Source organism: Sylvia atricapilla, chromosome 1, assembly GCF_009819655.1.
Source record: "Sylvia atricapilla isolate bSylAtr1 chromosome 1, bSylAtr1.pri, whole genome shotgun sequence".
NCBI lineage: Eukaryota > Metazoa > Chordata > Aves > Passeriformes > Sylviidae > Sylvia > Sylvia atricapilla.
In genome coordinates this window covers 62,615,354-62,629,753 of record NC_089140.1, presented here as the reverse complement: position 1 = coordinate 62,629,753, position 14,400 = coordinate 62,615,354, and the positions used below count along the sequence as shown (strand labels likewise).

General features: G+C 39.3%; 1 protein-coding gene across 1 annotated transcript; it reads left to right on the top strand.

Moving 5' to 3' along the window:
* The first annotated feature begins 666 nt into the window (after window positions 1-666).
* Window positions 667-7,382, top strand: RNF182 (ring finger protein 182). The gene is made up of 2 exons (XM_066329377.1): window positions 667-749; window positions 6,166-7,382. The coding sequence occupies exon 2, from the start codon at window positions 6,373-6,375 to the stop codon at window positions 7,108-7,110; it is 738 nt and encodes a 245-aa protein (XP_066185474.1). The 5' UTR covers window positions 667-749; window positions 6,166-6,372; the 3' UTR covers window positions 7,111-7,382.
* The last annotated feature ends 7,018 nt before the right edge of the window (window positions 7,383-14,400 follow it).

The following is a 14,400-nucleotide window of genomic DNA, read 5'->3' as shown; positions in this document are numbered from 1 at the left end:
TGCTGGCACTTTGAACGTTGTCTATTCAAATGCCAGATTAGTGAACCACTTCGGGGTGGGTTTTTTTTTTTTTTTTGCACTGTGCTTAGCACAAGCTGGAAAAATCTAGTGTGATGGTCATTTCCTGCTGAGTCAGAATGCAGCAAAGCTCCTCCAACGGGAATGCAGTGGTCCACAGGAGATGGTTGCTTTCTGGTCTGTGCTGGGGAAGAGACTGCACTGTGTTTGGAAATGTAGAAAATTATCAAAGAGCTTCTGTGACATTTGTGAAGGAAAGTATTTCAATATGTTTTTACAACTCTTCTTTCAGAGCACACTTTATCTCTTTAGATGCTCTGCCTTTAGGTTGGGTTTTTTTCAGTGAATTGCTAACATTTGTGACTATGTGGTTGCTAGAAGAGATAGCACTTCAGAGTGTTTAGCACATAATATTGAAAGAGGCTTAAAATCAACAACAGATCTGTAAAGATAACTGGATTATGTTACAGAAATAATTTTAGTAAATGAGATTTACCCAATATATTTCTCTAAACAGAAATCTCAACATATGGCTATTTCTATCCAAACGAGAGAAGTTGGACTCCTTCCTCTCTTTCAGAGAAAATAGACTGAAAAGTCTCCCAGCTGTATTCCTTCTCTACTAATTTTGTTTCCCTCCTTTCTACCAGTTTTTGCCCATGTGGAGAAGAAAAGGCATTTCTTATGCTCCCTGCAAGTGAACCTTTGCAAGAAGTTCTTTTTCATGGAAAGTAAGTTTTTCTGTATTTGTTTATCTATCTATATTTTCCCTTCTCTTCTTTCCTAAATATGCTTAGCTTGTATTTAAAGGAAACTTATAAAACCTTTGAAAATATCACACATTGAGTAGGCCCATGGGTGATATCTTATGGAAATTGCTACGCTCATATATTAATTATAGGTTATATGTGAAATATTGGCAAATTCCCTTTAAAAAAAAAAAAAAGTGAGAGATGAATGATAAAAGGTTGGTTTGATGAACTGGGCAAAGATGATCTTCCATTAGGGAAGAGAAGCACAAGTTTCCCATCTACTTTGCCCTGTCAGCATGACTGAGCTCCAATACTGAGAGCTTCATCTACAAGTAATTGCTTCTGGCCTCTCGTAAGAACACTTTGTCTACATAGTGTCTGATAGATGAGTGCAAAGAAGGGCCATAAGATGTTGCACAGCCCATTCACCTTTCTTTCTATGCCTGGGAAGAAAGTCTGCAGCTCCAGAGCAGTGATGTGTACAAAACCAGTCAATGGCCAAGGGCCTGTTTGGGCTGATGGTCCACTGCACTCTGTCTGGCCACGTGTGGGGTCACAGATAAGAGCTTGCTATTATTGATTCAGTCTGGTCCTGTGGGTCACCTCCTTTTGCCCTCAAGGGAGGTTATTCCCCCTCATTCTGGGTCTGCCCTCCTGCAGTCACATGGAGCACTGTAGGGACTGCCTGTGTCTTCTACCTTCCAGAAGATGCCTCTCTCTCTTCAGCTTTTAGTAAAAGTTTTTAGTAGAGGAGTTCATGAGGGACAGGACGGGTGGTGCTGGGTCAGAAGGAGAGGGAGTCAGAGCTCAAGCAGCAACAGGAATGATGGATTCACTCCTGTGGTGCTTAGTCAGGACTCTTACAAAAGGCAAGTGCTTGTCATAGGATAACAGATGTGCTTGTTCCTGAATAAATTGCAGTGGATACTGTCATCATTGGACATGTCAAGTAGTTTATATTTTGTTCAGAAAGTTGCTGTGTGCTACATAATACTCACGGGAATGAAATGTTCTGCAATTGCATTGTGTTGATCCCATCAGATGGATTCTGTGGAAGTCAGGATAGCAGGACTCTAGGTTTTGTAAAAATTAATTCATATGTTAAATGAAAGAATTATTATCTAGGAGAGCTGTTTATCTACGAAAACAATTGTCAGCCTGATTCTTTATTCAGTAAGAGATAAAGCTTTTCAAACAGATCACATAGAGTGAGTTCAGGATAGCAAAACATTGAATCATAGAGCAATTTGTTTTAGAAAGAATCTCCAAGAAAATCCAGTTCCTTTTGCTCAAAGCAGGGCTCAATTCCAAGGTAGAATGGCCTGACCGGGGTTATATCCAGTCAAGGATATCTGTAAGGTTGCATGTTTCTTTTACGTCTGTCTTGAAGCATGTTTAGTGTTTGAGTCTGTCGTACTATTTGTTTTTTTCTAATCTGTAATTGAAATTTCCTGATCTACAACTTGTGTCTCTTGGTATCAAACAAGCAGGTGAGATAAGTCTAAGTTCGGGTGAAAAACTAGATGAAAAAACACTTTAAAGTCATGACAAATACCAGAATTAATAAAAATACACACGGTGCTTTGGAAATAGATACGGAACTTCACTTTGATCTCCAGTCACTACAAATTTTGTACTTGAAATGAAAGGGGTTAGATTCATCATGACTGCCCCTCAATTTTAAGGTCAGAAAGAAGATGCAGGTTGCAGCTCAATATTTAAAATAGCCCAAATATTAATGGAGCACATAATGGGGACATACCTTCTTGTGGCATCATAAAAAAATGTGTCTCAAAGAGGAGAACAAAACATGGAGCATATAGACATAATCTCTTTTTTTTTTTTTTTCCCTGCATAATGTTGCTTTTAACACTCAACAAGTAGAAGTATATGAATTGTAATGCTTTTGGTGAGGAGCAGGATTCAGAGGGGCAGTAGTTAACTTCTTCCTTTCTTTAATTCCTTATTCTGCATGCTTCCAGTAAATACTCACCTGGGAAGCATGCAAAAGACCAGACAGAAAATCGTTGATATAGAGCAGAATTTCCTTGAAGGAGTAGCTGGCCATTTTTCTCAATAAATGCTTCATTTTTTCAAGAAATAGGAATAATTTGAAGCCAACTTTCTTTAAAAGCCTCTGTTTCCATATATTTTTAATAAGTCTCTGATCAGAGAACGTTTTAGTGTATGTGATATATATAATAGAAGGACATCATTAATTAAACCCAAAAAGGTAGCAGTTCCCAGGAGAGAAAAAAAAAGAGCAGGAAAGTGGATACTGAGAGGGAAAAATTTCCATAAGAAATCAGGAAAGCAAAAAAGAGAGAGGAAACATCTAAAACCACCGTAGAGCTGAGAGGGTAAAAAATGCATGAAAAGCATTAATAGGAACTAGTGATTAAATTTTAATTTTCAAAGGAAAGGATGTATAAATAACAAATAGTAATAAGCAGTATTCACACTAAAACATGTAAGGAGAAATTCGACATCAAAAGTTAGCTGAAGAAAATACAGTCAATAATGTTTTATTATAGACAGACCTTTTTTTCAGAGGCTCTGTGAAGTGAGAAAGATGATGAAAGTAGCTCTTTCTTGTACAACAGATTATATTAAAAAAAGAGTTTGAAAAAAATTGTAGAATAGCTCATGATGCAAACTACAATAGGAGGATCACTGTGCTCTGGAAATTGAGCTAATGATCCCAGTTTAGCAACTGGGACATTGCTAGTCCCAGAGACTTGATATTCCTTATATTAATGTCAGATATTGGCACTTAAAGGAAGTGGAAAACACATTCAGTTTGAAAACTGGTCCAGGGGGAGGTTAATTGAATAGAATTGGTTGAAAAGTGGATTGGGTTTTGTAAAATCTTGGAAATACCAATTAGAAGGATAAACACTAAAATATCAAGGTTTTTCGAGTTGGGAGTTTTCAGAAAAAGGTCATGATTTTCCATGAGAAGTAGACACATACTTTGGAAGATTTTTGGTTAATCAGGAATCTAGTTTTATGTTGTAGAATGATGTTTGCCAGCAGATTAATAACAGTACCTTGTTAGTAATCCTAATTCACCTCAGGTACAGAAGGTAAATGATACCCAAGATGTGGAAGCTCAAAACCATCGCTTTTTTGTTTGGCTTCTTAATTTTACAGCAGTTCTTTGCCTCCCTGTAGGCTGGCATTTCACTTTTTTTGGTCCATTTTGTGGTTTGTTCATCCTTTGGAAAGTTAGCATCTCATGACATTTATATCTACCTAAAAGTCATCTAGAAGATGATATTTGGAATGAAATAAAAAAGAGAAGTAGAATTTAATAAAGAAGCACACAGTGTAACGAAGGATGAAGGTTAAATTGTAAGTTCTGTAAAAGATGTCCCGTTTGTGTCTTAGAAGATGACTTGCTTGTACACTTTGAAAACTGTGGATGGTCTTATGTTTGCTTTGCCTGATGCAACATGCCACAAATATATCCACAGCACAAATAATAAAAACAACAGTAAGGCAGAGATGAAAACCTTTAGAGCGCTAAAGACATTAACTGGAAGAAGCAGGAAAGGAGTTATTGAAGCAATTGAATGGGAACGAGGCCATGTCTGTAACAATTCTTAGAGAAATATGAGTGTTTTTTTCACTATGTTGTCATGGTGTTTCATTACTGCATTGTCTGATGTTTACATCTTTGTTTTAAAATCCTGGAGATGAGTTTCACAAATTACGTTGCTTATAGAAGTTATATATCCACCTCTCTCATATCTCTCCATCTTCTCCTGGATATGCAGAAATGGAAAATACTTAAAGGACAGCAAGAACAAGAGGCCCATGAAAGAGACTTCAGTGATAGCTGGCAGGTAAAATGTATTGACAGAAGGAGCAAGTTGCTTAAATTAGTTGCTTCCTGCCTTGTCCTCAAAAGAAAAAAAAAAAGAAGAACAAGAATCTGGATGCTAGGAGTGAATAATAACTTCCCAATGGAAAGGGAGAGAAATCACACATTTACTAAAACAAGTAGTGAAGAAATAAGTTTCTTGAAATAGGCCACTTTTCATATTCAGTGTGTCTGATACTTATTGATAATGCAAGAGGCAGCTGGATACAAGTGCTGACTCTGCCCATCATTTGACTGTGGCCAACTCCTTGCTACTCTAGCATGAAGGGATGAGTTTGAAAACCAGCAAAATGCAGTTCTGACCTCATTTCTGTGAGCAAGCATGTCCCTGAATCTGGAAGAAGTTTTTATCTTCTGGCAGATAAGTGCTGGTTTTGTAAATGCTGGTGATTAGTGATCCCCAGAGCACATACTCCTGGTTAATGCTCTGTTCATAATACAAGCACTGTTTCCTGAAGTCATGTTACAAACTATGACAAGATTTGCTTAAGTGAGGCAGATGTGTCTGGTGGCAAAACTGCCGTGCAGAGTGGCAGTGCAGCAGGGCAAGTGTGCCACAGACCTCTTCCTTAGCTGAGGTGTGAAACAGCTGTCACAGCCATGACACCCTTGAAAACCAGAGCATCTGCTGAACACCCTTGGAAGACACATTAGCCTTCACCCCAGCAGCCACATGTTGAAGGAGACACTTGTTGCAAGATAAAGAACTTCTGTAGTCTTATATCCAGCAGCGGGGTGGAGAAAAAGAAATGGGCTGTTCCACAAACAGAAAAATTAACAAAGCCTAATCCACATTTGACCTAGGTAGGTTCCCCACATAACTCTTTGCAATAGCCCTGGACCTCTTTCATACCCATTCCACTCCCCCAAACTTTTTATTTCCCCAGAGTTTCACCAGCTTCCCCCTGGGTTGCCCTCCTCTCTGGCTGAACTACAGGCAGCATGTTGCCCATTCAGAGCAGAGGTTGATGTGTGCTGACCACTCTTTGCCCTCCAGGATAACTGGTACTTATTATAAATATCTTTACCCAATTGCCAGTGTTTATTTCTTTTTAGCAACTTAATTATCTTCAGTACTGCGACCCCTCTGCTGAGTTGTATGAAATTGGACAGCAAGTTCACAACTTACCAGGAAAGATCAAGAGTTCCAGGTGTCAAGTCTCGTTTCCTTGGGAAATCAGAGTTTAAATAAATGGTTACATATCAGTGATTAGATTGCAGCTTCCGCTGAAAACTTCATGGGCTGAGCCACTCAGAGTTCAACTCTAAAATAAATCCATGCAGCATGATGCTAAGTTTCATCAGCATGACTGTTATAGAGGCCTTGTATGCCAGAGAAAAAAAGCTACCTTAGAGGTAGTTTTAGCAAAGGAAGCTGAGCTTATAAAAAGTACAACTTGAGTATTACAAGCTTTCCCTCTCTGTTTTCCCCTTTCCCTTTTCCCCTTCCCCTTTCCTTTCCTGTTTTTGCCTTCGCTTTCAACAGAAATCCCACTTTGGCTTTTTCAGATGGATGCCTGGCTTGGAGTAAAGGACATGCAGTGCACAATCCCTTGCAGAAGCTGAAAATGGATGATGTCTACTGATGCTATTCGATTATGTCATCTCCTCTTCTTCTGTTTGAGATGGATGATAAGAAAATGTTCTAAAATAAGACTGAGTGACCTCTTCATCCCTTGACTTCTCTTTCCACAAGTTTCAAAACCACCTGAAGAAATGACCACCCAACTACCGGAGGAGTCCGTGGAGACCCAGAGCTCAGACGAGCTCGAGTGCAAGATCTGTTACAACCGCTATAACCTGCGACAGAGAAAACCCAAAGTGCTGGAGTGTTGTCACAGAGTGTGTGCCAAATGCCTTTGCAAGATCATAGACTTCGGTGATTCCCCACAAGGAGTCATAGTGTGCCCGTTCTGCAGGTTTGAAACGTGCCTGCCAGACGATGAGGTTAGTAGTCTTCCTGATGACAACAACATCCTCCTGAATTTAGCTTGTGGGGGAAAGGGAAAGAAGTGCCTACCAGACAACCCAACAGAACTGTTGCTGACTCCCAAAAGGCTGGCGTCTCTGGTTAGCCCTTCCCACACCTCTTCTAATTGCCTGGTTATAACAATCATGGAAGTACAAAGAGAGAGTCCCCAGACTCTGAACTCAACTCCCGTGGTGGAATTTTACAGGCCTACAAGTTTTGACTCTGTTGCAACTGTGTCCCACAACTGGACAGTGTGGAACTGCACATCTTTGCTCTTCCAGACCTCGATTCGGGTGCTAGTGTGGTTGCTAGGGTTGCTCTACTTTAGCTCCTTGCCTTTAGGGATTTATTTGCTGGTATCCAAGAAAGTCACCCTTGGGGTTGTCTTTGTAAGCCTTGTTCCTTCGAGCCTTGTTATTCTCATGATTTACGGCTTTTGCCAGTGTGTTTGCCATGAAGTTCTAGACTGCATGTCATCTTGATAACAAATGCAGTAAAATAAGGTGTATTACCAGATGCGTAGCATAGTTGATTTATCCTGGTTTTGTATTCTTTGTATTCTTATTTATTCTTATTGTCCATCCCACTAAATGGAAGCAGTGGCCCTAGTTACATGGTCCCTTTTTTCCCTACTGAATTTGACCCCTTCACCCCGAGCTTTTTTTGAGCTAATAATTGAAAATAAAAACTACATTTTGATTTTGAAGGGCTGAATTTTAGAAAGGGATAAAGCAAAATTGCCAAACTTGGTGCCTGCTGCTGCTGCCACTGTTCAGATGAGTAGGACTTTGCTTTCTATTGCCTTGATCAAGTCAGTTCAGGCTGTAGGATTCACCCAAGAAATTACTGTAGCAGACACCTTCCAGATGCAAGTACTGCATCTCTTCACCCAAAGCATCTCATGCTCTGAAATGCCTGTTATTTATAATCCATCATCATTTATAGCAAATTAAATCACTCTATTAGTTAATATTGTAAGAATAAAACAAACTACCAATTTTTTTAGATTTTGAAATGGCAAAAATACTTGTGGGAGGCCAACTTTTTTTTTTTTTTAACATTAAAAACTTGTCACCAGAGCACTTTCCCCAAAGAGAAGCCCAATTTTTCTTGTCACACAGTTGCAGCTCACTGTGAAATATTCCTGCTAATGAGTACTTCTGGGGAACCAGCCACGTGTTTGCTGTTCTCCAGGTGCATTTATTTCAGTGTACACACCTTAAGCTTCCCTCTGAGGGTTCAGAGCTCTGCAGATTTCTCTGCCTATGTTCTGTTATGTTTACCCTCCCTCCCAGCATTTGGCTGGAGGGATGGTAATGTCCCACTAGTGACATTTCCAAGCCACCAATCCTTCCTAATGGATGACTAACCTCATGCAGATGTACTCTGTTGTAGCTGTGCTGGAGAATTTGGCTTAATGTGACTTTAGCTCTCAAGATGGACTCCTATTCCCAACCATTAGGAAACAAATCTTCAATCACTAGTACAAATTCAAGGAAAAAAAAAATCTGAAATGGTTACCTAGGGGTTTGTTTCATTGTGGGGTTTTTTTGTTGTTGTTTTGGGGATTTGTTTGTTGTTTGTTTGTTTTTGTTCTGAGTTCACAGAATGAGCATTGTAAGGAGATACTGTGACTGTGGGAAGGTTTCTGTTTAAGGCATAGTCCTTCAAAATGTTTAATACTCTGAACTCCCCCGTCACCACTGTGAGTTGATGGCAATCTAGATGTGACAATTAGCTTGTCTCCATTAGTGGAGCTCAGAGGAATTACTGATACTTTACCATTCCGCAAGTAGAACCAGGCCCTGTAAGGCTTGCTTGTATGTTGCATGGTTTAGGCTACTTTATGAACTACTGGAAGAACAGAAAAATAAGTAATATTTAATGTTTATGTGTATAACTAGGTCTAGAAACACCGCAGCTGCAAACTGGTTTTCTTGTGCGCATCAGGGTGGAGTTGAGCAGTGCAAAGCCTGGTTTTTGGGTCTGGCACAAGGTTTAGTCATTTCAGGACAGTGTAAAAGGGAGAGGGGTTTGTTGCATGAAAATTGAATGTATGGCCTAACAATATACTCTTAGAGCAAACAGACTTTGGTAAGAATGAAAAAATGACAGTGGGAAAAGCAGAGCCTGTCAAGAGGACTTGAAGCTAAGCTGGTTCAATTTTTGTGGATGGCATAGGTGGTATCTTCAGTTTTATTCCTATTGCAAAGAGAGAAAATGTGGAAATGTAAAGGTCCTGCTTTTCTTGACACTCATTTTATATTAGTGCATATATATGTGTGTGTATGTACATATAGACACATATGTAAGAAGAAAACTTACAGTGAAATTATAGTTTTTAAATGTATGGAGTTATGGAGCTATGTATTGAATGATTAAAGGAAATGTTTCAGACTTTTCTGTAATGACAATAATTATACCTAAAATATTTTCAGAATTCCTAGAAAATACTACTCCTAAGTAATTGTTTTTAATGTTTGTGATAAAGCACATGTAGTTAGAAGAGGAATCATCTCCAGTCAAGGTTTGACTCGTCTATGAACTCATAAATTTTAATTATCCAACAACAATCATGTCAAAAACAAAGAAAAACAGAAACCTATGTGGTTTTATAGAACGTCATAACTTTTGGAAAGATGTATTTGTAGTGTTAGGGGTTTATATGTTTTAGGATTTGTTCAATTTTGTCTGAATATAGTGTCTCTAATAAAGGGCTAACAGAGGATATAGGTATTGCAAATGTGTGATATATATGAATTACCTCTGCACAACACGTTCTACAGTGCTACCTGTTGTCTTTTCCTTTTGATTTTCAGCTGATTATCTTAGCTCTAGCACCAGATATTTTGTACTCTGTTTTAAAACAGAGCCTAATTGTAGCAAAATTACAGTGGTATCAGTCACACATCACAGAACAAATTAATACACCTGTTGTTGTACTTCTCTACTTTTCAGACTGCCAGCCCATTAAATTTATGCTGTTATTTCGGGCTGTGCTGCAATACAAACCCACTCAAAGATGCAAGCCTGCAAAAGCATATTGATTGTACAGCTATGCTGCCACTCAGCCAGAGCATACTATAGCAGCTTTGGGGTCATAAAATACCTGTATGACTTACAATATGGCCATTGAGAATTGCTGGGAGATAAATCTCAATTATTTGTGGAGAAGAATTTTTGCTGTGTGACTGAGACTAGAAGAACTTCAGATATTACTCTTTCCTAACTTTTATTCTCTACCATCCTTTATACTTTGAACTGAAAACTCTTGTGTCCTCTGCAGTGGAATAACTGTGCTGAAATTGATGTAAATGGGGCTAAAATCAAGACTTGCATACTTCTCTGCCTGCTTTTCCTTCCTTTCCTCTGACTGTTTTTCTCTCCTTGGAAAGTAATGGCTCCTGGGATTGCAAAATACTGCCTGCACACCAAGGCAATTCCCTTTCAGTGGGATTTATTCCTGCTATGCCCAGACATGACTCAACCAAGTACAAAGTGCTAGAAATTCATTACTACAGGATTAATTTAGTCCAAATGAGATTTTTTTGTTTTATTTTTAATTCCTGCTTATCCTATGGATGCAGACTGGAGCCTCACCAGCTGCTCATTTACTGTTTGATATTGTGGTATATCCCCTGAGGCCTGGGGCAGGATGATGCAGGAGCAGCTGCTGGGCACAGCTTAGGAAGGATATGCTGAGCTGGACCATCCTGTGAGCAGGACTCAGTGAGGGATGAAGCTCTGCAGGTGTGGCTTGAGCCCAGGGCCCAAAGGGCAATTAACAGAGTTTGTGTTAACAGATTCTTCGGGTTCTTACATAGGACGTGGGGCTGGGGTTGGGCTGACTGAGAAGCTGAGCAAAGCAGAGAGGGGGTTTTGTCTGTGCCTGGGACAAAGGGGCTGTGTTTTGAATAAATATTTTGAGGTAGAGCTGCTGCAAACAGTTTAATGTTTTGTTGTTTTTTTTTTTTCATTCTGACCCTTCTGGGGTTTAAAATTAATATGGTAATTAAATTTATTCAGTACTGTTATTACAGTTGAGTACATTTACTTTCCAAATGGCAAAGTATTGAATTTCATTCTAATTTAAACAGATACTTATATTTGGGCATACTCCCACTGTTACGTTAACTATTTAAAGCTACAAAGTAAGGGCTTTGATGTCTTTGATTTAACCACATTGTGAGCTTTGGTAGGTCCTGCTATATTGATTATAGGCCCACAAAACTGTACATGCTAATATAAAACACTTAAAATAGGCAAACTCTTGTCCTGATAACATTATTGGCAAACTTTAGGGTTGCCACTATTTTACAATGTACCCAAAAATAGACTCTTCCAGACAGACTTGATTACCTGAAGATACAGATAAGTTGGTCAGTGCGTGATGCTGATAACACCAAGATCACAGCTTCGATCCCTCTATGGACCATTCACTTAAAAGTTGGACTTGATGATCCTTGCGGGTCACTTCCAACTCAGAGAATTCTCTGGTTCTGTGGAGTCCAGCAGCACACAGCCAGATAGACAAGCTCAGAACAGGAAAATAGCTTTTCACCTAAGTGGCTACACTTCAGCCTGAGGAAAAGGATCTGAGGAGGTTTGCAGGAAGGTGAATGATGTTTTTGTGGAAGTCCCTTGTTACTGGGTACAGGGCCATTGTTTTTCTGAATTTTAACCAGTTGTAGTGGTAGATTCAATTCATTATTTCTCTTAATTTCTGCCCTCTCTCATGAAACAAGTCTACATGAAACTGTGGATTAACAGTTCTTTGAAATGAAGCAATCTTTTCTGCTGCACTGAGTTTGCAACCCAGTGCAGCACAGCAAGGCTAATACTGAAAATTGCAGCCAGGATGCAAGAGTGAACAGGGTGCAGTGAGAAAATGGCAGCATGTTGTTAAAACGGTTTTGATGTCAAAGCAAGGAAAACATGTGGCTATGCCTTGTCTTGGCTGGTTCAAAATTACTGAGAGGCTGTCCCAGGCCTGAGGGCCACAATGGCTCAACATTCATCCCTGCATCACCTCTGGGACTGCTCACTTCAGCTGTGCACCTTGATTTCTCATACAGGAGTTCTACATCATGATTTAATCTTCCTGCATGGATGATGGGTGGAGTGAAAGATCCTAAGCGTTACACTCTTAAACATTTTGACTATCCTATGGTTTCTCAGGGTTGAGGGTTTTTTTCCATTTCTTCGTATTTATTTCTACAAAGACAGTGCATTTTAAATAGAATAGTACCTTCAAGGATTAAAAATAAAAAAAAAAAGAGAGAGAGAAAAAGAAAAAATGTGGGGAAGGAGAACTGAAAATTATGAAATAATTTTAAGATATTCAAAGTGATAGAAAGAGACTGAGAGTCTTTTTACTTTCACAGTAGCAGACTAGATGTTATCCTTTGAGTGGCATCAGTAAATATTTAGCACTGGAGATTTCCAAGGGAGTTGATAAGTCTGGCAGACCTTAGGCGCAGACCCCGTACTCCACTACTTTTCTCTAAAGCACCATTCTTCCTTTTGCATCAGCCACCTCTGTCAAAGTCAAACCATCACAGTTTCACAAAGAGTTCTGGCACAAAGGATAAATGCCCAGTCTGGGGACAGTAAATCATCTTTTTAGAGACGTGTGACAGTAGCAAAGCTTTCAGTGCTAGACCTTAAACAAGGAGAAGTCATCTTGCAGTCTGAATTGCTAGCATATATTTAATTTTAAATCAAGTTTCATTGTGCTGGCCAACAATACAACTAGAAAACTGGTTTTTTTGTTTTTCTGCCTTTTGCTATACAAATGTGGTTTGCATTTTAAAAAATGTATTAAATTGTAGAAATCAGAGATGGATAGGAAGAAGCCTAATAAGTGATTGTATCCATTTCCTCTGCCGCTGTAGAGATGAATGCTTTGTCTCGTCTGGATTTAAATATCTAAAGTGATGAGGCCTCCACCTCTTCCCACGAGGGAATTTTCAGGCATTTAATAGGCTTCTTTGTTAGGAAATACTTGCCTCATACTGATCCCATTTTTTTCTTCTGCATAATGCAGTCCCCTTCTTCTATGCCCACTATTTTAACTTTTATGAAATCCAGGAAATGTATCATATTTATCCATTTCATACTGTAGCTGAATAATTAATAATCCTTGTTGTTCAAGTAACAGAAGAGATAAGCAACCAGTAGCTGAAAAGTGAATACTTCTCTGAGATGGTGTACCATGTACCAGAGGGTGTTTTTCCCAGCAAGTCCTGGCTGACACTGCTTTCTGCTTTAGGGAGTGAAAAATGTCAAGAATGTCAAGTGAAACTGAAGAAATGCGTCTTCCCAAGTGCATGCGTGGCAATATTACTGAAATTTCAAGAGGTGCTGAGGCAAACAGCCTACTTCTTTGGATAGAGCTTTTCTTTCTAAAAGTGGATGATTTTAATAAAAGTACGCTTTCAAAAAGCATTTTAATTTTCTTTTCATAAGCAAACCTCTAGATGAGCACCACACTATGTCAAAACTCTTTAACTTGTTGAGAGACAAGGCTGGATTGATTGCCACTCACTGCTAAGCAGTTTTTGCTGACAGCTTAGCTCAGAAGAAAAAAATAATCCAGCCTTATAGAGTTTGAAAAGATGCCTTTGCAACTGTGTCACTGGAATCAGATCTGTGCATGAAAAAAATGACTCATGTCTTGACAACAGTAACTGCATTTCTGATTTAATTACAACGTATTAGATAATCCTCTGTCTCACTCAAAGGACAAGAAGGAGCAGTGTGACTAAGGAAATCCTAGGTGGACAGCTAGATTTTCTGGGGGTTTGCATTCAAAAGCTACTTACTTTAAAAAAGTGGTGCTATGCTTTATGCTGACCCTGGGCCAGGTGGGAAGTCTGCTGGGTCTCTCGAACCTCAGAGCTGTAGTGGATGGACATAAAAATGGTATATGAACAGCCCACATTGATGTAGAGCTCCTCATATACCTCCTAATATATGGAGATCCGCAGTTTGGAGATCTCTTGAGATGGAGGTTGTGTCTGTGGGTTTCATCCTTGCCTGTGGACTTCTTTGGATTCCTTGAAATGTTGTGTTTAACTCACTTACAGTCTTGGCACCTATAAATTCCCACAGCATAGAGTCCCACAATTTAATTCTATACTTGGTGGAAAAGGTCTGCTTATCTTAAAATCCCCTGAGATGCTTGTTACATCTGCCCTACTTATTCCAATAAGGAAAACAGTTCTGAGGTAAGGAAAACAGTTCTGAGGTATGATGGCACATTGTTTCCTCTACACTCCTCAGAACTTCATCTATCCTTGGAGACGTTAACGTCATGGTTTTATCCCTCATACTTCTCCTTGGCCGCCTTTTGTCCAAGCTGAACATCCTAGTCTATTGATCTCTCCTCAGCAGCAGGCTTTCCATGCTCACCACCTGCCGCTGCACTTGCCTGGACCTTTTCCACAGTTTCTTCTTTTTTACTTTGAGGTGGGATGAAGCATTTAGAAATAGATTCAAATCAGTGCCATTTGTTGATAAGCCATGTGACCACATATGACACCTGTACTCCTACAGCCATGGAAATCACTTTGTCATTTTTATTTGTCCTGACAGCACATCTGAGGTGTTACACTTGATTATTGTTGGTTTATATGCTGAATGGATGTGCACTGATGAATTCACTAACATGTATTTGTCCTGTGCATTCTAACATCCCTGTTTGAATTGTCTGGTTCACATGGGTGCAGGAGACAGTAGATTCCAGAGAAGGTTTAATTTAATCTTAGCAG

What these genes read in the sequence shown, in the direction of transcription:
- RNF182 (XM_066329377.1), top strand. Translation starts at nt 6,373, where the DNA reads ATGACCACCCAACTACCGGAGGAGTCCGTGGAGACCCAGAGCTCAGAC.